The sequence below is a fragment of the Rhinolophus ferrumequinum genome, chromosome 25, assembly GCF_004115265.2.
Source record: "Rhinolophus ferrumequinum isolate MPI-CBG mRhiFer1 chromosome 25, mRhiFer1_v1.p, whole genome shotgun sequence".
Taxonomy (NCBI): Eukaryota; Metazoa; Chordata; class Mammalia; order Chiroptera; family Rhinolophidae; genus Rhinolophus; species Rhinolophus ferrumequinum.
In genome coordinates, this window is record NC_046308.1 from 5818897 (window position 1) to 5839825 (window position 20929).

Below are 20929 nucleotides of genomic sequence, written 5' to 3' on the forward strand. Positions count from 1 at the left end.
TTATTTATCCTCTTCTGTAGCAGGGAAAGCAGCAATTAGCAATCCGTGCCAGTCATTGACAGCCTGAGAAGGCAGCCAGATGCTCCCAGATGTCTGTGCAGCCAGATAACAGTTCCCGCCTACAGTTTGAGCCGCACAGGGTCACGGGGAGTGGAAATATAATGGGCTGGTCTTTACTTGGCCTTTGTCTTCTCAACCTCAGTTTTAGGGTTTGCCTCCCATCTGTGAGCCAGGCTGACATTTTTGTTTTCTGTTTTTTTCAATGAGATCAAAATTGCAAGATACCAACAGACTGAGATTGGCCCAAAGAGCTTTACTGCCCTTTTATTCCCTTACCTGCAATCCCAACAACACCTGGCGCTTACCTGCCCTTGCCCTCAGCCCGACTGGGATGCTTTGGTAGTCCAAATGGTCCAGCATTTGGTAGTCCAAATGGTAGGCCTGAGTCAGTTGTTGGAGGCCTTGGTCCCACGGCCACCATCTGTCTGCAGCAAGAGCAGCCGGTAGGAGCAGGCCGCTGCTAGGGCAGAAACTGAGGACCCGTTTGGGCATCTAGTGACACAGCTCTCCTCCCTGAGACTTGACCCCTTCTTCTTTGGCAGAAACATAAAGCCAATGAGTGTGATTTTTAAACAAAGAGGGCTTTCTTCCTAGGAATGTACAGACATCACGCTTTCCTTTCTCTTGTGCAGGGGCAGTTTCCCTTCTGGTTAGGGGCACACAGTGCACATTTGTCCTGTGTGACAAGCCCAGTGGCTTCCCTTCGGGGAGGCAGCTTTGCCTGATAGTGGCAAAGGGTGTGGGCCTCTCCTTAGGGATTTTCCTTCACATCTCCCATCACTCTGCCCATGTCTGTCACCCAGGCAGCTCTAGCTGGGGTGCTTTGGGATATGGCTTCTCCAGGACATAGGGTCACCTTTCCTCCCACCACCTTGGTCTGTCCTGCACTGACCATTCACATAGCCGAGAGGCGGGCCCTTCTCTCTATCCAAAGTGTCCCTTAGGCATGTGTGCTGGGGCAGTTCTGTTGACAGCTGTTTCCTGAAGGCTGGCTATGTGCTAGGCCAAGCCCAGGCAGTCCCGCTTGCTGCCCCCAAGAAGTTCACTTGGTGACTGAAGACAAGTGTCATGGTTCCTGCCCTGCAAGAGCTTATGGCCTAAAGGGCGCATGTGTGTGTGGGGGTGGGAGGTGGGGGTAGGGTGGGTGGGGCCGGGAGGGAGTTGAGATACCTAAAAAAAAAAAAACAGGCCGCAAAGTGGGGCCCACATAGTACTTACATGTGCCATGAGTTTAGGTGTTAGGCAGATAGATTATTTTTATAGCTCCCTGCTATTTTTGGCAAACGATGTTGGTTTTCCATTTACAGAGGGGATACAAAGTCTCCTTTGAAAATTATATGTAAGGAAGAAAAAAGGGGGAGAGAATCTATAAGAAGAGGTTAAGTAAAGAACATTCCAGGCGGTGCGGGAACAAGGAGACGTTGGGGCAGGGCTGTGCCAGTACTGCCCCAGTCCTAACGTAGGTTTTCTGTTCGCTGAGCAGGAAGCGAGGCAGCGAAGACGGCCTCCGGGGCCCCGACCCTCCCCCCGTGGGGGAGGAGGAAGTACTCTTGTGAAAGGCGGTCCCCGCGTGGAGAGTTGGGGGGCCCAGGCCCCCGACTGCCGCGCACGCCTGCATCGGCCGGATGAGGCCATGGAGTAGCCGCGGGACTGCGTCGACCTCGCATGCTGGCGTCTCACCTCTGGGGCTGCGCACCCTGCGTTTCCATAGCAGCATGTCCTACGGAAACCGAGCACGTGTGTAGAGCCTTGGCCGTCATCTCTGGTTGTGTGTTTGTTTTTCCTTTGTTGTTTTAAAGGGAACAAAAAAAAAAACAAAACAAAAAAAGACTTGACTCCATGACATCGACCTTGGCCGCTGGCTGGCTGAACGGGCGGGTGTGAGGAGTTGCAGACCCGGAGTCCTGTGCATTTGGGGACAATTGCTTTTTAAAACGTTTTTATGCCAAAAATCCTTCATTGTGAACTCAGAACCATGCCACATATACCACGTGAATGTGTGTGGGGTTTGAAAATCGTGAAGAACTGGCAGAAAACTCCGGGGGCGTGGTCTGACACCACAGAGTTAAGTGGCTGCATTTGAAAGCCAGGGCATGAATGCCGTGTGACTTCTGCAAACCCCAACCGTCAACCCTCAAACCACACCACCTTCCAGAACCATGGACTCAGGAGTCAGGGTAGGGCTAGCCCTCAGTAGCTGCATGGAGCTTTGATGCAACTTATTTGTAAGAAGGACTTGAACATTTTTCTACGACTAGAGTTGTCATCAGGAAAACAGAAAGGGCTTTACTTTTAATTGCTTCACAAGGGGGATTTTCCAACCCTAGAAGGGCATTCGGTGGTTGTGGTGGGAGAAGTTTCACGTTTATGACAGCCACTTAAAACGGGTTTCTGAAAGAGTTGATTGAGCTCTCTTAGTAAATCTCTTGTTAAATTACAAAAACTTCAGGGTAATATCTACACTTCCATGTACATTACATGGCTTAAGAGTAAACAAAATTTTTCAATTCTCCAACTAGACTGAACTCCAGAGTAGTTCAGAAATCATTTAGAGCTTCCAGGATATAGTCCACAGCTTCAGGCATGTGAATGCAGTTAAATGCCAATGAAACCTATGCTTGTATATTAGCAGCTTAGCTTGTTTATAACCTGTGTATTCTAGAGACTGCTAAGGTTTTGTTTTCTTCTTAAATACTAGCTAAGTGCTATAGTTAGTGAAACACTTAGTCCAGTTTCTGGAGGGCCAGTTAGAAAATACTTTCATTCAACTGAAACACAAATGATCGTTCTTATCAGCAAAGCTCTGTTAGGATCGACATGAATTTCGGGTACCCGTTGAGAGAAGGCTGTTGAAACCCAGAGCAGTCCTTAGGGTCCAAGGGAACCAGGGCTTGGCATAGGATGTTCCCTTCTACAGCCCAAAGTCCAGGGAGAACAGGTTGAGTTTTTTGACTTCCACCTAATATTGGGAAGTTTGGTTGCAGTTCCAGGGCAACTTCTTCCAGAGCCAAACATGGGTGAGTCTGAAGTTCAAGTGGTAAGAAACTGGAAGGACTTTGCCCCAGGACATTCCCAGTGCTTTGTGGAACCTGGCTTGGCGGAAATAGTTACTGGGCTCGGATGTGCGTTTCTGTAGTTTCTGTCTGATCAGCGTTGGTACGAGGACTTTTTGCAGTGACAGAGAAGGAAGGCCGTGGGCTTGCATGCCCGGTGTGTTCACAGAGCCCAGGCGTTCTTGGCTTCCACAGATCTTCGTAAGCTCTTGAATGTCATTGTAGCCAGACTTCCTGCTATCTTATAAACAGTACAGAATTAGGGACTGCTGGTTTCCTAGAGCAAAGGTCACCGTCTGATGGAGGTTCCTCTCGCCTGCTGTTTTTCTTTTTGTGACCTAGTACTTCCTCTTGCATTCCTGCGCCTGTTTAAATTTATGGGCTCCGCCCCTTCCGGGAGCAGATGGGGGGTCTAGTTAGTTTGCAATAAGCACCTTGCCGTAGGTAAAGCCAGGGGGTCCTTTGCCTTGGTCCCAGCCTGTCTGTGTGGACTCTGGCCTGGCTGAGTGGCTTGCCCTGGGAGGCCGGGCAGCATGCAGAGCTTCTGCAAATCGCCTGTGTTTACATGACTGCATTGGGCAATGCTATTTCTCCCGCACGACACTCGGATAAGGTTTCCTCTGTGGAATGCTGGCCATCAGGCAGCATCCAGCTGTTTAGGTGGGTGGTTTGAGGGAGGTCCAAGTTCATAACGTTTTTGTTGTTTTGTTTTGTTTTGTTTTTTACAAAGAAAGCTGTGGAAAGAAACTACCACCCCCAAAAAGTATAAGCAGAGCGGGCTGTAACACACAGCATTAACTACCACTCTCTTGGAGCACAAACATTGATTTTATAAAAGCCAGCTCTATCAGGAAAGGGGAGAAGCTGTTAGGAGCAGTTTATCAGGTGAGCAAAAAGGGACCCATTAGTTTCCTCCATTGCTGGCTTATCTGTGGGTCCAATTTGGTGTAAGCAACCTGTGGCCTTGAAGGAAGCACAGGTGCTCTCCACATCTTTCCTCTGCCCTGTTCTACTTCCCCCATCTATTCCGTAGGCTTACCAGTGGCTCCCATAAAGCCTTATCTAGCCCCTTGTCAGCACTAGGGGCTGAAGAGGCTGTCTCCCCACTGGTCCAGCCTTTCCCGTGAGTTAGGGCTCCCATCCTCAAAGCCTTTCTGGGAAAAGGAGGCGAATACCTGTGCATTTAGACACATAGGCTCGACCTGTCACTCTCACCCATCTTCCAAAGGGGAGCTTCACGTTGCCGGCGGGGAGGGAAGAACGATGACCTCCACTTGCTTCTAAGGTGCTAGGGATGGTTTGAAGGTTGTCAGTTCCCATCCTCTCCCCAGCTTTACGGGCTGAGTTTTGTGGGACTGCTGACTTTGCTATTCTGTGATTGATTGATTTACTGCCCGATGCTTCTGTTTATTCCTGATCCTTTCTACTATGCATTTTCCTTTTATCAGGTGTACAAAGTTAAATACTGTGTATTTATCACTTAAAAAAATACATGAACTTAAGAGAAAAATAAGCCGTTGGTGTTTTCCCACAGATGTTTAAGCTTCTCTGTAAACTTGAAATAAACAGACAGCAAAATGGTGCAAAGCCTGGGCCTCTGGGATTTTTCTGTTGGTCGTTGTTTAAGTCAGTGCTCTCTTAGGACATCTGTCCTAATGTCTGTTTTCCTTCCTTAGGCTGATGGTGAGATCAGATGCCCGTCAGGGCTACTGTACCCAGCATTACATTATTCGTCGCTTTAAGCATGTTCTAGTTCGTGTCTCGTGACAAAGTGTGGTCCCCGGACCAGCAGCAGCAGCAGCAGCACCTGGTAACGGGTTAAAAATGCAGATCCCCACGCCTCACTTAAACAAGACTTCCCAGGTGGCTCACCTGTACGCTGAAGGTTGAGGAGTCCTGCTGTAGCAGGCAGGTAATTGCTAGATTCTTCATGAGGAGACCAAATCTGTCGGAGCAGTTTTAATCACATTGAACAGGTCCTGTGGGCAGGCATGCTACATGACTCTTCATCCCATGTGATAGGTATTAACCCCATGGTATGGGGCATCTCCTGTCAACACGCTCAGAAAAGTGAAGTCCTTTGTCCTAGGGCTCTGTGTGAGTTTTGTCAGCAAAGCCAGTGTGCTGGAGCGCCTCGATGGGCACTGGTTTTCATGGTGTCTGGAGACCGTTTTAGAATGGATGCTCTCTCTGGACGAGAGGCTGAGTGGTTTCCTGCGTTCCACTGTCAGTTTAGCCCCTGGCATCGCCTCACTGGCTTCGCACCCCAGTTTTCAAAGGACAGCAGATACAGTCTGAAAGATTCCGGTTCCATGGCTGCAGAAACACAACACTGAAACTGGCCTCTGCGAGTTAAGAGCAGGTGTTCCTGTTAGAGACCCCACTGGGAACCTGATGAAAGCTAAAAGAATGCACACAGGTACATCGCTTGGCAGCGTTCTCAAGGTTTCAGAGACTCCCGGAAGCCCATCCCTAGATGCAAGGTGGAAAGACCCCTACTTGAGGCAGCGCCAGGGAGCCAACAAGTGGGGGTGCAGATGAACGCAAGATGATTTTGGTGAGTAAAATACACAATGCCACCCCCATCCCTCACCCCATACTGGCGTTAGCGTTCTATCTTTGAAAAGGGGAGTCTAAAAGGAGTCTCCCCCACTCCAGTAACCCTCAATCAATCCTTTGCCTGCAAGATCAGAAGCCATTTCTAAAAATTCCTGCTCCATTTGACCAGTGTGTTCAAGCAGGCATTATTTAAAAAGCCAGCATGAATCAGATTTTTCAAAAGGGTTCAGTAAACTCCCCCCGCCCCAAAGCAACAAAAGCCCAGGTTGGTCATTTATCTAACAGAAGCAGAGCACTTTAAAAATAAACGTTCCTTTAGTACTTGGAAATGAATTCATGACGAAGGGGAGGGCAAGCTACTTTCTTAGGGGAGTTCCTGAACACCTGATGCAGAAATAAGTCAGTGCGAAGGCTAAGCTAGAAATAGCTTCATTAACCTTTCAAACCGGTGACAAGGTAGGTGTAGGTGGTGCTGCTTTTGGATGGAGACTTCTGGAAAGCAAATGGGGAGAGGGGAGGATAAGCCGTGTTCATGTTACCTAAAATTGTGTTCCACTCTGTAGTGAAATGTAAGCGCAGGTGAGGCAAGTTGTCACAATAGGAAAAAAATCTTGTCAACTCTATGAGCAGACCAAAATTCTTAAGCCTTGAAGAGAATGTTAAAAATAGGGGGTGGGGAAATGCCTGAACTCCAGCAACAAACTGTTTCAGGAACCTTTTCTGAGCACAGTGAGCTGGGACAACGAATGGGTTTACGGTGAAAATAAAAGAGACAGTAGAAGGAAAGTTGTAGCTCATGTTATGAAACCACACAGACAAAGATGAAGAAAATCATTTGTTTTAATGTTTGGTCCTCTGTTATCTCAAGATAGCTCTTCTCAAAAGAGAAACACTAACTCCGCCTCACGGACAAAGTCTCTGGTCGGGGGGAAAAGGAATAGCAGTCCTTTTTGCTGCTGCAGTCAAGTGACCCCCAGGTGTCCTTGCTTTCTGTATAAAGCACTGGAACAAAGCTGCTGGGCCTGTCTTGCAGGGGGCTGTAGAAGGGAGCTTGAGGAAAGCCGGCCCTGGAGAAGGCCCCACCCCTGCAGTCACAGCAGTCACTGCCCTTGGGCCTTAGCTCACCGGAAGGACCCCAAGTTGAGAGAACAACAGAGGTGACCCAGCCAAGGACAGACCAGTAACCCACTGCAGAGTGCTTTCCTATGCAAATCCTACAACACAAACATGGGAAGAGCTGGGCAACCCGGAAGTACTTGTGGAGTGGAGACTGACTCAATCTGGAACTTTCTCTGGGGTGCCATGGCAGCCTTTTCTCCTTTCTCTTTGCTCTCCACTGCTGTGATGAGGGCCGTGAGGAGCCCAGCTGTGGGGTCGGCATCACCGGTCTGTCTCACTGATGATAGGCTGCAAAGAACGATCAGCTTATTGTTAATTGACGTGGATAAATGTACATCTACCTTGCACAGCTCGCAGGCAAGCCTGGAGCACTTGGGGCAGGCGAGCGCCAGGCACTTTTCCTGAGGATTTTGGACAGCCCTTCTTAACCGCATGTCCTCAGTGGGTCCTAGTGCAGTGGTCTCAAAGCATGGTACCCAAGCCCGCTTGCTATGTGAGGCAAATTTAAGCAGTATGTGGACATAGATTTTGTCATAATATTCATTATCAATTTTAAAGAGGGAGTCCATTTGAAGAAATGTATGAAGTAAACACTAGCACAGATGGTCTAGAAATGGAGCAGATGACAAGTGGCGTGTGACTGCCTGGGCTGACGACACACCTCCATAGCGCCAACCTTTGTATTTGGACTGTCCTACCTGCGGAGTTCAGGAAGTGGCCTACCTGCTCATAATCTTCCACATATTTGTATTTCTTCTCCCGATAGTAGAATCTTTTCTTCATGCAGTAGAGGACTATGATGTCACACAGCACTGTCGCCTGCGTGTAGCACAGGGTGAGAAAGAATGAGCCAGGATGCTTTAGTCCATTACTCCCACAAAGTCTGGAATCTTTCAAAGAAAAGAAAGCCTCCTCCATCTCCCGGGAGAAGGCTAGGCCCTGAGGGGCACGGTCTTCGGGAAGGGAAGGTGGGCAGGCGCGATGGGGTAAAGCCCAGAGGGTCGAGGGGAAGAAAAAGGCCGTTAGCTGAGGGGCTCAGTGCGCTGTGCTAACGACTGCTGAGGAGGCCCCAGCCCCAGGGGAACAGATGGAGAGGTCCAAGTCACTCACCACCCCTAGGAGCGCCAAACCGGAGCCAATGTTGATCATGGTTGGGATGATGTCAAATTTCCCAGCCTGCACATGACGGGAGAAAAAGAAGAAAGAGTTGCGTTGGGTGGGCAAGAGCAGATGAAGCGTGCGGAGAGGGTCCCTTGCCCCCGGCCAGCCTAGAAGAGGACTAACGGTCTGCACGACAGGACTCAGTGGCCAGGCTACCTTTCCAAACACAATGATGTCAAAGCGAATGCCGTAGGCCTTGATGAGCGTGCGGTGCTCGACGCCAGTCAGGTCACTGTAGTACTTGGCAAACCTGGGGACAGGAGGACAGGTTTGAGGTGAGAGGAAAAAGCACAGGCCAGCGTGAGACAGTAGCTGGACCCAGCCTCTGGGGCCGGGTGAGGGATGTTCTGGTAGAAGCCTCGCCAGGCCCTCGCAGAGTTGGCGCTGGCCACGGATTCGCTCTGCCTGCTGGAGATGACCCTTGAGCATTTTGGGGACTCTCCCGGCTCACAGGCCAGGCAGCAGCAGGGTAGCTCTTGACAAAGGGCGCCAGGGCCCCAGGGCACAGGACGAGCTCCCTGCTATTATCACGAGGGCTTCAGCCAGAACTTCTTGCTCTAAATGTCCTTCCTTCCTGGCGGCTGAGCCACCTGCCTCTCTCAAGGACAAGAGGAGGCGGCCAGCAGCAAGCTCCCAGACTGGGTGGGGGCGGGGCCACACCAGTCACGAAACACATCATCATCAGACATTTTTTTCCTTAATGAACCATCGATCCATCCCTGGGTGAATGGATAAATAAAACGTACGTTTTCACAATGGGATATTATTTGACCATAATAAGAGATGAAGTACTGATGAGCGCTGCAAGGAAGAACCTCAAAACATGAGGCTAAGTGAAGGAAGAGTCACACAAGGCTACCTATTGTATGATTCTACTCACATCCAAGACCAGAACAGGCAAATCCATAGAGACAGAAAGTAGATTAGTGCTCGCCAGGGGCGGGGTAGAAGGGATTGGACAGGTGGTAGCTAAAGGGCTGACGGGAATGTTTTGAGGTGATGAAAATGTTCTAAAATTGACTGGTGGTGGTTGCACAACTCTGAAGATACTAAAATGATTGAATTCTACACTTTAAATGGCTGACCTGTCTGGTATGTGAACTACGTATCAGTAAAGCCATTATGTAAAAAACACGAGGGGAAGTGGTGGTAGGAGGACGATAGAGACACGACACTATTTGCTGCCCTGTGTTACGCAGGGGAGCCACCAGGAGCCTAAACTCTCGCCCACGATCGGTCCTGCCCACAACTTCCATGTCATGGTCCAGGCCTGGGGGGACTCAGGGAGGCCTGATGCTGGCAGAGGTCCAGGAGACGGGTGTCCTCTGGAGGGCCCCATCGGCTTCTCTCTGTTCTGGGGTTCCAGGCCAAGCTTGAGGTTTTCCACAGTGGCTTCTATAGGAACTGTGTAACAGCAGAGATAGAGCAACACAGATCTAACTCCCTACTAGGAAAAAATTCGAGTTATCTGCCCTTTGGTCAGTGGTTCAAAAAAAAAAGACAAAAAAGACAGCAGATCCTACATACCTGCATTTGATTCCGTGCGTCACCACTAGAGGGAGAAAGTGCAACATAAAAGCACCACTGACCTCCAGTGGCCCTCGTGGGGCCTACTTTTAAGACTGGCTATGCGTGTGAAGGACACAAAAGGCACATGAAAATGTATGTGGCTACAGATTTTACTGCCTCAAGAAAGTGGCAGATGTGACTCTGGCCCCTTGCCCTCTCATCAGATTACAGATGTACTGAGTTAAATATTATCCCCGCCAAATTCATGTCTATCTGAAACCTGTGATTATGACCATACTTGGAAATGGGTCTTTGCAGATGTAATTAGTTAAGATGAAGTCATTAGGATGGGCCCTGAATCCAATATGACCAATGTCCTTATAAGAACAGAAGACACAGAGACAGACACGGGGGGGAAAGGCCATGTGATGACAGGAGTGATGTATCTACCAGCCAAGGAATACCAAGGATTGTCAGGAGCTACAAGAAGCTGGAAGAGGCCAGGAAGGAGGCTGGTCCTGCTAACACCTTGATTTCGGGCCTCTAGCTTCTGGAACTGTGAGAATAAATTCCTGTTGTTTCGAGCCACCCAGTTTGTGGTAATCAGTTACAGCAACCCTCGGAAACTAATACATAGCACTTTCAGCAGGAAAATACCTGCGAAGGCTTTTCCTGAGGCTAAAACCTGTATCCTCTGCACATTGGAGATTCCAGGGGGCAGTCTCAGTCTTTGAGAAACTAATTCCTGGGTCAGGCTCCAGACGCCTTGGGGCTGGAGGGTCACAAGCTCACCCACTCCTCAAAATGAGTGACTGGATGTCCTGGCTGAGGCTGGCTCAAGAAAGCTCAAGCAGCCAGCCTATGTTGGCTGCTCTGAAAATTGTCTCAACCTGTTTCTTAAGGAAAGGAAGACCCTCACAGGCCAGGATGCCACAGGCACAAGGCCCTGCTTGGAACACTGTCCCTGGCACACGGCCTTGCCACCTGCCCTGGGAGGTTGCCTGAGTGCTGGTCTTTGGTGGGCGTGGATTCCCCCACTCGGCAGTGGTCCCACCACCGTCACCCCAAACACATGAGGGCTCAGGCTCACACCCACCTGAAATTGTAGCCGGGGGACACATTGTGGTCCAAGTCCCGGGTGTCCAGGCGGCGGAAGGAATACTTGGGCAGGCAGTGGGAGGCGGCTATGTCCAGGTTGCAGTCCCATCTGATCTGGATGCCCATGATGCCTCCCTGTGGGTTACAAGCAGGGACAGAGTAAGCTTTCCTCAGAGCCCGTTCTAGAATGAAACGTGTCGAAGGCTGTGTTAGAAAAGCCAGGGCCTGTGTTTACCTCGACAGCCATGTCCTGGAAGCTGTGCCCTGCCGCCTCCACTATTTTGCCAAGACGGAATATGGGGCAGAAAGGATCTGTTACCGCATTATAAATACACGATTTGAGGTAGGTGGTGGTGATGTTGGGAAGAATATTCCTCCTAAAGTCGGGAGGAAGCAGAAAATAAAAGCAAGGAAAATCTTAACAAAAAAGAGCCAGAAGTTTCTCCAAGACACTGGTGAACCCCCACAGCTGGCCACGACTTACTTGCTGAAATTAAATTTGGGATACCAGATGTTGTTCTTAACCAAAAGGGTGAAGTTTTCTGCAGCCTTTAGAAAAGCAGGTCTGAAAAAAAAAAATTACACTGTTAATTATAACATATTGTTATTGTTACTATAAGTACAAATATATGTACACTCACATACCTATGGAATATTTTTCAAAAGCATGTACATAGGTGTCTTAGAATGTCATTGTCAAAAAAACAGTGAAACATTTCTAGCGTTTTCTGCTGTCCTCTGCATAAACACTAGGTCAAGAAAGGAGACTACAGACCAAGCCTTCCGGATTCTTCCTCTCATGGCCTCTTGCCCAAAGTCATGGGAACTGAAGTGCCTGAGGAACTGCTAAGGAGTGGCCTCGCTGGAAGTCACTCAGCTGTTGGGGTTCAGGGAAATGCTCAACAGACCTGGTAAATTCACCTATAGGCTGGATCCTGACCTCTCAAAAATACACAAAAAGTGGTGTCCGCTGGCCCACAGCTTCCTCAGAAGTGCCACATCAGCTCCTGGCTGACAATACGAGTGGAATCTGTCCCCAAGGGGACCCCACGTCTTTGATGGATTTCTACAGGAGAATCTGGCACTGGAGGCTGACCCCTCCATGGGGGAGGCCTCCCCTGACCCACATGCAATCTTTGAAAATTATAAACGGAAGTCTTCCCAACCCTGAGACTGGAGCAAGGCCAATGACAAGGCCACACAATAGGAGGGTGGAGTTTGTCAGCACTGCTGACAGCTAAAGACCGTGACCTAAAGACCAGCTAAACACACATCTCTGGGGGCTTCCAATTCTGTCATCCTCGTATCCAAGGGATGGATTATATTGGGGTGTTTCAAACTTCTGTCATCCCCTATCCCATAACCTTTGCCCTATATCCGTGCATCTCACACGCGGTACTTTCAGTGGCATTTAGCACAGTCACAGTGTTGGGCAATCACCTCTATCTAGGTCCAGCACATTTTCATCATCTCAGAAGGAAACCGCGTACCCATTAAACAGTTAACTCTCTGTTCTCTTCTCCTCTCAGGCCTCTAGCACCACCAATGTACTTTCTGTCTCTGAATTTATTCTGGATATTTCATATGTATGGATGTTTCATATGCGGTCTTTTGTGTCTGGCTTTTTTCCCTTAGCGTCATGTTTTCGAGGTTCATTCATGTGGGAACCTATTTCGGAACAGCATTACTTTTTAGGGCTGACTAATACTCCATTGTGTGGGTGGAGCACGATCCATCTCTTCATCTGTTGATGAACATGTGGGTTGTTTCCACCTTTAGAAGCAACTCACTTTTTTACCGACATTCATTTTGAAATGAAACTTTCCATCTTGGGCCATAAAAAACATTATTTGCCACAAGTTAGAGATCACTGTTCAAATAAAAATAGCAAAGTCAAAACAGTGTTACTAACAGTTGTAGTTAAAAATATTGTTTGTCCAAGGTGCTGATGAGGGTGGGGGCTTGTTCTTTATGAGGAATCAATTTAAGGCACTGAGAACTGTTTCCTGTCAGTGACTTGCAATTCACAGAGTCCTAACACAGAAATAAGTCATTTGCTCTCCTATCAAGACAAACACTGACCCACCTCACCACTGATGGCTGCTGCCTTGTGGTTGAGAACCACCCCAGGGAAGCCTGACTCCAGACACCAAAAGCACAAGACCGCAGCACACAGGTTTCACTCACACCCCTGCTGCCTTCCCTCAGGCCTGAGAATCAGAGTTTAGGGCACTTCTTTCCCCTGGTCAGGACTCACTTGGGTACATGTGTGTCATTCTCCACCGGGCACCAGGCTTCCACCTCGCATGTCTTCACAGTCTCATCGAACTGCACGCATCTTCCTGTTGCAACTCCTACAGGGGCAAGGAGGACCCAGGTCCACAGGTGGGCGCCTATTTTCTACTTTTGTGAAGTAGAGAGTGGAAGCCTCACCATAGCATTCTATGCAATCAGTCCTGAGCTATTCCAATTCTGGGATTTTGTGTCCAAAAATTGGAATTGGAGGACAAGGGCTGCCTGAGTTCTAGGCACATCGTGATACCAAGCCACAGCACAGGGCAAGATCTGCAATGGCCTCTGGGGCACAGATGACAGATGTCTGTCGAGAAGATCCTGGGACATCTCAATTTGGATACCAGGCTCCCCCAGGTCATGTGAAGGCATTGGGGGCACATGGGGGATTTCTTTATCCTGAGATTTCTCTATCGGGGAGCCCACAGGTGTGGTCGAGGCTGCCGTCCCCAGGCTAAGCATGTGTTGAGGGGTTTGCAACCACGTGTTCCTACCATTGCTGTGGGTGCCTGTGGAGCCAGCAGCACAGTCAGCATCTGACTTACACACACTGGTCTTATCTGGAATCTGGAGAAAGAAGAATGAGAGAAAACAAGTTCTACGTGGTCCGGCCCCAGTCACAGTGGGTCAGGCGTGGAGAAGGGGTGTGAGGCCTGAGGCTCTTCCCAAGAAGCTGCCTACCTCTGGACAGACGCCCTGGGTCTGGTTCAAGGTGACGATCATGTTGGTCATGATGAAGAGGGAGTTTTCCTCCTGCAGAGTGGGCAGAGGGGGGAGAACGCTGCCATGTCACTTTTGGAGAAGCCAAGCGAAGCCACAAAGAAACCTGAACATTCATTTAGCAGGACCGTACCTTTCACTTCTCCCACATGCCATGCAGAAGAGAACGAAAAAAACTGATCTTATGGTCTCCCGTACTCTCCTAGGAGAGTTTATAACCGAACTGAAAACGGGGACTCCAACAAATACTTGTGTACGTATGTTCACAGCAGCATTACCCATCAGAGCCCAAAGGTAGAAACAACCCGTAGCTATCAACAGACAAATGGATACAAGAATTGTGGTCTATACCTATACATGGAATATGAGAAAGCCATAAAAAGGAAGGAAGCACTGACACACACTACAACATGGATGAACCTCAAAACCGATGGTAAGTCAAAGAAGCCAGTCACAAAAGACCACGTGTTGAAGGATTCCACTGATAGGAAGTATTAAGAAGAGGCAAATCCATAGAGACAGAAAATAGGTTAGTGGTTGCTGCGGGGTGAGAGGGAGGGTAGAATGGGGAGTGACAGCTTAATAATGACCAAGGGGTTTCCTTTGAGGGAGATGAAAATGTCCCGGAACTAGATTGAGGTGACAGTTATGTGCCTCTGAGTTTTTCATTTTGAGATGATTAACATTATGACATATGAATTTCACCTGAATTAAAAAAAAAAGTCTATCACCTAAAATGTTTCCTTAATAAAGTTTGACTTGTTGAAGGAAGAGCCAACAAGTGCTCAAAACATCTTTGCCAACCGGATGATCTCGGAGGCACAAAAACAGGAGGCTTTAAAGGTCTCACATTTGGCTGGTTTTCTTCCCTAACCAGAATTAAAATAAATAAAACATTTTAGAGAAGACTCAGTCAGGGTCAGCAACTAACACTTGTCCCTTTGAGAAGGTCCCATTTTTCTCATAAGTAGGAAGGTGCCAAATGATTAATTTATTAGAATTTCTAACAAATTCAAGAGCAATTTGCTAGGGATGAGACTGAAGAATTGCTAATCATGACTTCCCAGTATAAGGAGTAAAAGACAAAGACCCCAAAGATTCTAGCTGGACTCCCCTTCCTCGGGCGCTGCCATTCTAAAATGAAATGCCAGGAGCTTTCTCTCGGCATCTCAAAGTCCTGGGAAGACAGGAGCCAGTGCTGGGAGCCACCTGGGGGATCAGAGTAACTCGAGTACCAAGGGGTTTGTAGGTATCTCCACCCCCAGGTCTGACAAGGTGGTGGGAGCTTTGGGAATAGCTGGCAATTTTCCAAAGAAAGACCCAGAACAAACCATGTTGGGAGACGAGGAAATGACCACCAGAGGAGGCCCGAGTTTCTCTCCTGGCACCTGGTAGGTTCCCAGGTGTTCCATATGTAAACACACTATTATTTACCTGGTGTTTGCAGAAAGCTGCTCCTACCCCTCTCCTGAGTTAGATATGAACAATTCAATATGGTTTACTTTTTCTTAAGTTTAGGGAAATTTCAGTCTGGAAATAACAAGTAGATGTGATATAAACAGACGTTTGTGTTCCACTTTGCAGAAGCAAAGGACGTCATGAAAGCTCAAGAAGAGAACCTTGTGGAGCTCACACAGCCCCCAGCCCAGATCCAAGATGGAAGGCAGAGGTGCTGCGTGTTCCTTGCCACTGAGGGGCAGAAGCCGGGGGCCCGTGTCCTTCCTTGGTTCTAGTAAATAGACTGAGTGATATTCCCAGAGCTTGCCAGGACGAGGCCGTGCCTGCATAGGAAGCAGAGGTCTCTGTTGAGACAGGTGCATGCCAACAGGACCAGCTACCTCCAGCCAACTACAAATCCCTTGTTCCATTTGACCTTTATGGCTCATTCGCTCTGTCTTCTCTCTGAGAAACCCTGCAAGACCCCTCTCTTGAGAAGGCAGGGAGAAAATGAACACACTTGAAGAAGGAGTTGCTGAAGTCCTTGCTTTCCATTGCAGAGCCGTGTTGACAGCTTATCTGCCTTTAGCCACCCCAGTCACCCTAACACATAAGCCATCTGGAGGGGTATGTTGGGGTTTGGCTGTGTGGACCACAGCCATTACCAAGGTGAAAGAGAGTCAATATTTAACTGGGAGCTCTGTGGACTAACAGACTAGAGCCTAAGATCTTGCATCAAACATTTTCTTGCCTTTGTTCCTGATGGAATCCTGTGCGGGTATGTTTGTTTCCTTCTTGTTTGGCTTTTGGTCTCTAGTTGCTGTGAAAGTTTTCAAGGCTATCTGAAGAGGTTTACCTTGTGGCTTTACAATCATAAAGCAAATACAAAATGTGGAAACGTGTTAGTTCCACCGGAATTTTTCCCAGGATTTAACACATTTGCCTTTTCAACTTTCAGGGCTTGAGACAGATTGAAATATCCATATGGAAAGCTTTCTGTGTTTTAGGCCAGCCATGTTCTAGAGCTAAAGAAACATAGCTGATTGAATGTGACCTCTTAGATTGTAAGCCAAAGTCTATCTGTACTACTTTCTTGGATGAAAACAGTCTGGGCACTGGTGACGTTAGAACGCTGGCCATGCCAATCATTAATCAGGTGTGCAAAATCAGCAGCGAGAAAGGAGCTAACGAGGGGCTTGAGGGTTAAACAGATACAGCGGGTGGCATACCTGAGCTGGAATCACGTAATCAGCCACATCCCAGATCCGGAATCCCAGGTCAGAAGTGTTGGTTCTAGTCACGCCCTTGGCTTTGGTAGTAACTGAGCTGACAACAGAGTCCATTTCCTGGTAGCCCTTTTCCCACACAAACACCCACCTACAAAATAAAACAGGCCTCTTGAATCGCAATTAGGATTTGGTGTATTTAAGTTGATGTTAGGGAGCTTCTGATAGCCAGAGGCTGAAGGTACTGCATTCACTAATTATGTGACTTTGCAAAAGCTGCTTAACTTCATGGGGGGTGAGAGTCGGGGCTCCATTTTCACTTCTGCAAAATAGGCATTATAGCACCTAAACCACATGGTGGTTTGTGGGAAATTAATGAGATGATGCAAGTAAAGCACTTAGCGCAGTGATCAGCACAGAGAAAAATGCTCAATGAACGCTGTCTTTATTAGATATTTGAGCACTTTGAATGCACTATGACCTGCAGAATCACTAAGAGATAATAAAAGTTATAATAATAGTCACCATTTGAGTGTTTCTAGGTGCCAGGCACTGATCTAAATTCATCATATGTCTTAACTAATTTAATTGACTACTTTGTAAAGCAGGCATCATTATCTCCATTTTACAGAGAAGGAAACTGAGACACAGAGAGGTTAAGTCACTTGCCGAAAGTCACACAGCTAGTGAGTGGCAGAGTCAGGATTTGACTTCAAGCCTTCTGACTCTCAAGCCTCTTCTCTCTGAAGCCCTCTATGCAATACCCCCTCTAGCAAAAGACACCTTTCAAATAGCTTTCTTAATTTTTTTTTTTTTAATTGGGGAATACTAGGGAACAGTGTGTTTCTCCAGGGCCCATCAGCTCCAAGTCGTTGTTCTTCAATCCAGTTGTGGAGGATGCAGCTCAGCTCCAAGTCCAGTTGTCGTTTTCAATCTCAGTTGCAGGGGACGCAGCCCACCATCCCATGCAGGAATTGAACTGACAACCTTGTTGTTGAGAGCTCATGCTCTAACCAACTGAGCCATCCGGCCGCCCCTCCGGCAGCTCAGAGGCAGCTCATTGTCTTCAACCTAGTTGTGGACAGTGCAGCTCACTGGCCCATGTGGGAATCGAACCGGCAACCCTGTCATTCAGAGCTTGCACTCTAACCAACTGAGCCATCCGGCCACCCCTCAAACAGCTTTTTAGAATCGTTTTTATTTTTCCTCCATGAATTCAAGTCACATGTATGCTTCTTTCCTCTGAAGTGGGGACATTACTATTAGTATGAATAATTAAAAATCTAAAGGCATTGACACATGATGGTTAGGACACTGGAAAACAGGCTGAAGCCAGGGGATCTCCAGTTTATGTCTCAGCTCCACCACTCACTAGGCATAACTTTGGCCAAGCTGCTTAACTATTCTGTGCCTCAGTTGCTCCCATCTATAAGATGGGAATGATAACAGGACTCCATACGCAGGAGTGTTGTTGGGAGGTTTTATAAGTTAATGCATGTCAAATGCTTAGAACAATGTTTGTGAGTCACCATCTGACAGGGGTGGGGGTGGGGGTGGGGGGAGGGCTGAAATTGGCCATGATGGGAGTATTCCCACACCGTGGAAATTGGCCAATACTTCAAATCAGAACTCCTCCCTTCCAGAGCTATTGTTAATCCTCTACTAGCGGCTATTGTTGTTGTTATTTTTCTACAGTCAAGAAATGCTAGCATCCCTCTCCCCTCCTCATAAGCCCTAGATGCTGAGACTTCAGAAATTCACTGGTTTTGGTTACTTTTTATGGGTTTGTCTGATCTGAGCAGTCTCCAAATTCATTGCCCATCCTAGAGATGGGTTTTTCCCCTAACAAGTCCTCTTCTTCAGGGATTCTAGGAATTCAGCTGCAATATAAGCTTCCCTTGAGTTCTAGTTGGATACATCGAAGCTTAGGGCAGGAAGGTCATTATTATTTTACTACTGGGACAGTGAGTTGCTAAATCAGAGACGCATTGTTTCATACAATTTCCTTATCATGTGACTTATAACAGAATTAGTTAACTGAGAAATGCATGTTCAGTCTTTGTTTGAGGAAGGACTGCTGTAGGTCATGAAGATGAACTGGATCAGGAAATTAAGAGATGAGTTTTAAAAAACAAAGGCCTTAATTTAAAGCCTGAGTCAGTTTCGATCATAGCAAGATGGATGAAAGCAAAGCATTTACCACTTTAAACATTCTCATCATCCAGGTAGATTCCACTTCACGGGAACCCTAGAAAGCTGTGCTGCCCAAGAGAAATATAACACGAGCCACATATGTAATGTAAAAATTTCTAGTAGCTATGTTAAAAAAATAAAAACAAACAGGTAAAATTAATTTCAATAATATATTTTATGTAACCCAATATATTTTAACATGTTATCAATATAAGATATGTTAGTGTGATATTTTACTGAGTTTTTTTTTCGTACTATGTCTTCGAAATCCAGTGTGTATTTTACTGTGATACCACATCTCCATTTGGAGTAGGAACATTTCAAGTGCTCAATAGCCACATGTGACAAGTGGTTACCATATCGCACAGTGCAGATATAGATACAATACTCCCCCCTTATCTGCTGGGGATATGGTCCAAGACCCCTAGTGGATGCCTAAAACTTTGGATAGTACCGAACCCTGTATATACTGTGTTTTTTCCTATAGATACATACCTATGATAAAGTTTAATTTATAAATTAGGCACAGTAAGAGATTAATAAAATAGAACAATTATAACAATATACTGTAATTAAAATTATGTGAATGTGGTCTCCCGCTCTTTGACAACCCATCTGATAACTGAGATGGCTACTAAGTAACTAGCAGGAGGGGACATATATAGCATGGAGACCTTGGATAAAGGGATGATCATGGCCAAAGTGGAATGGAGCAGGGCCTTTGAGATTTCATCATGCTACTCAGAACGGCGTGCGTGCAATTTAAAACTTATGAATTGTGTTTCCTGGAATTTTCCATTTAATATTTTCGGACTCTGGTAACTAAAACTGTGGAAAGCGAAAGCATGGATAAGGGGGGACTAACTGTAATTTCTGCAGTCTAGAACTTTACGGGTACCCTAAGGGAGATGTAAACTGATCCTCCGATAAGCATCAAAAGCCAAGAGGAAAAAGCTGTATGAGAGCTCCTGGTTCCAAATGCTTGAGGTCCAACTCAGCAATGTGAGCTTTGTTAACCAGCTAGTATTGGGTCTCAAAATTTAAGGGGGCATCACAATCACTGGAGGGGTGAGGAGTTCATGACAGGACTTAATGAAACTGAAGTCCAAACCTAGGGGTTGGCTAGGTGGTTCTGATGTAGAGTCCACACCTGGAAATCCATTGTATTGAATACTGTCAGTACCTACTGCTGCTAGGCTCAGAGATGTTAGAGGCCAAACCTGCCTGATCAGGTGAATTCCCTCGGGCAGTGTTAACAGATTCCAAGCACCACCCCAGGTTACTTTTAAACAATTCCTCAGGTGAGTCTCTCATGATCAGGTGGATCTGGGAAACACTAGGACGCTAGTTCCCAAACTTTGCTGCACATCAGAATCACCTGGGTCGTTGGTCATACTCTATAGCAATGAAATCAGAAGGCCTGGGGATGAGAGCCAGCAGTCGGTGATTTTTAAAGATTCCCACATGGTTCTATGTGTAGTTTGGGGACCACTGCATGAGGCCTTTTACGAAAAGGAAAGACTGAGCAGATAACCTCTGTCAACTCAGCAATTGTAGACACCATAATACCCCAGGCTGACCTTGAAAGCAGGCCCAGTTGGTAAGTTAATTTCCACCTCCTCTCTCGAGTTGTATTAAATTGTAAGCGGTGCATTCAATTACAATTAAACATTCGGTGAGGAATGTGATGGCAGGGCATATCTAAGCTAAGAGGGCAACATGGGGAGTGATGAGGCTAACGGCAGGTACGTACCTATACCAACAACGCCACAAACCGAAGGAAGTGAACTTTAAATGCTTTTTGGAAGTATGACCTCTGGATTATCTTGGGTTACCACATGGTGCTGAAAGGACAGAACCGGAAGCCACAGACCCAAAAGGAACCATGTGGAAATCACAAACCTTGGTTTCTGTCAGCAGATCATCAGAATGGGAAGTGAGTAACAGATTGAGACGTTTCGGGGGGGAAAAGCGCTCCCCCCATTCCCAGCCAATGGATATCATGGAGCAGATAAGAATGACAAGCAGAAAAGGCGAGGGTGAAAGTCTAGCTAGGCTTTGCCCTTAAAATACAACATCAAAGCAGTCTCCTGGCACAGAGCCAGTTCCTCGGTGGGGTCCCAGGAGGGGTGTCACCGGCTTCAGGTCGCCACCCCCTGGACCCCACCTGGCGGGCGCCCGCGGGGCTCACCGGATGACCTAGGCCAGGATACGCAGGCGTACGGCGAGGACCCGAAGGGGGCAGTCCCCCGCGATCGGGTTACCCCTGGTCCCCGGACCCCACGGGGTCGCCGCCCACCGCCGCGCTCACCCGATGACGTAGGCCAGGATGAGCAGCTGCACCGCCCGGTTCATGAGCCCGACTTTACGGCTGCGGATGAGCACGATGCGCGGCGTGTCGTACTCGAACAGGAAGGCCGCCAGCACCGCGCAGCAGCCCGCCATGGCTGCGCCCGCCGCTGCCGCAACGCCGGGGCTCCGCTCTCTGGGCCCAGCCTCAGG

General features: G+C 47.8%; 3 protein-coding genes across 8 annotated transcripts in view; 2 read left to right on the forward strand and 1 right to left on the reverse strand.

Annotated features, from left to right (window-relative positions):
* Positions 1-4685, forward strand: part of CAMKK2 (calcium/calmodulin dependent protein kinase kinase 2) — a 45926-nt gene extending 41241 nt beyond the window's left edge. For 4 of the 5 annotated variants that reach the window (XM_033097399.1, XM_033097402.1, XM_033097403.1 and 1 more), the window contains one exon: positions 1544-4685. In XM_033097399.1, coding sequence (XP_032953290.1) covers positions 1544-1702 — 159 coding nt within the window. In that variant the 3' untranslated portion in view covers positions 1703-4685. The remainder of the gene's footprint in view (positions 1-1543) is intronic. The other variant, XM_033097401.1, reaches the window with a different exon arrangement.
* A 102-nt stretch (positions 4686-4787) lies between these two features.
* The window catches only part of IFT81 (intraflagellar transport 81), a 170160-nt gene continuing 154018 nt past the window's right edge, over positions 4788-20929 (forward strand). Inside the window, exons 1-2 of one of the 2 annotated variants that reach the window (XM_033097391.1) lie at positions 4788-5670; positions 15156-15786. The gene's annotated coding sequence lies outside the window, so the exon portion shown is untranslated. Of the gene's footprint in view, positions 5671-13630; positions 14005-15155; positions 15787-20929 lie in introns of those variants that run through there. The other variant, XM_033097393.1, reaches the window with a different exon arrangement.
* On the reverse strand, positions 6495-20904 carry P2RX4 (purinergic receptor P2X 4). The gene is made up of 12 exons (XM_033097404.1): positions 20739-20904; positions 16238-16385; positions 13533-13604; positions 13346-13418; positions 12817-12913; positions 11044-11124; positions 10795-10936; positions 10558-10694; positions 8109-8202; positions 7902-7967; positions 7515-7610; positions 6495-7079 (listed from the first exon to the last, which is right to left on the reverse strand). The coding sequence occupies exons 1-12, from the start codon at positions 20870-20872 to the stop codon at positions 7053-7055; spliced, it is 1167 nt and encodes a 388-aa protein (XP_032953295.1). The 5' UTR covers positions 20873-20904; the 3' UTR covers positions 6495-7052.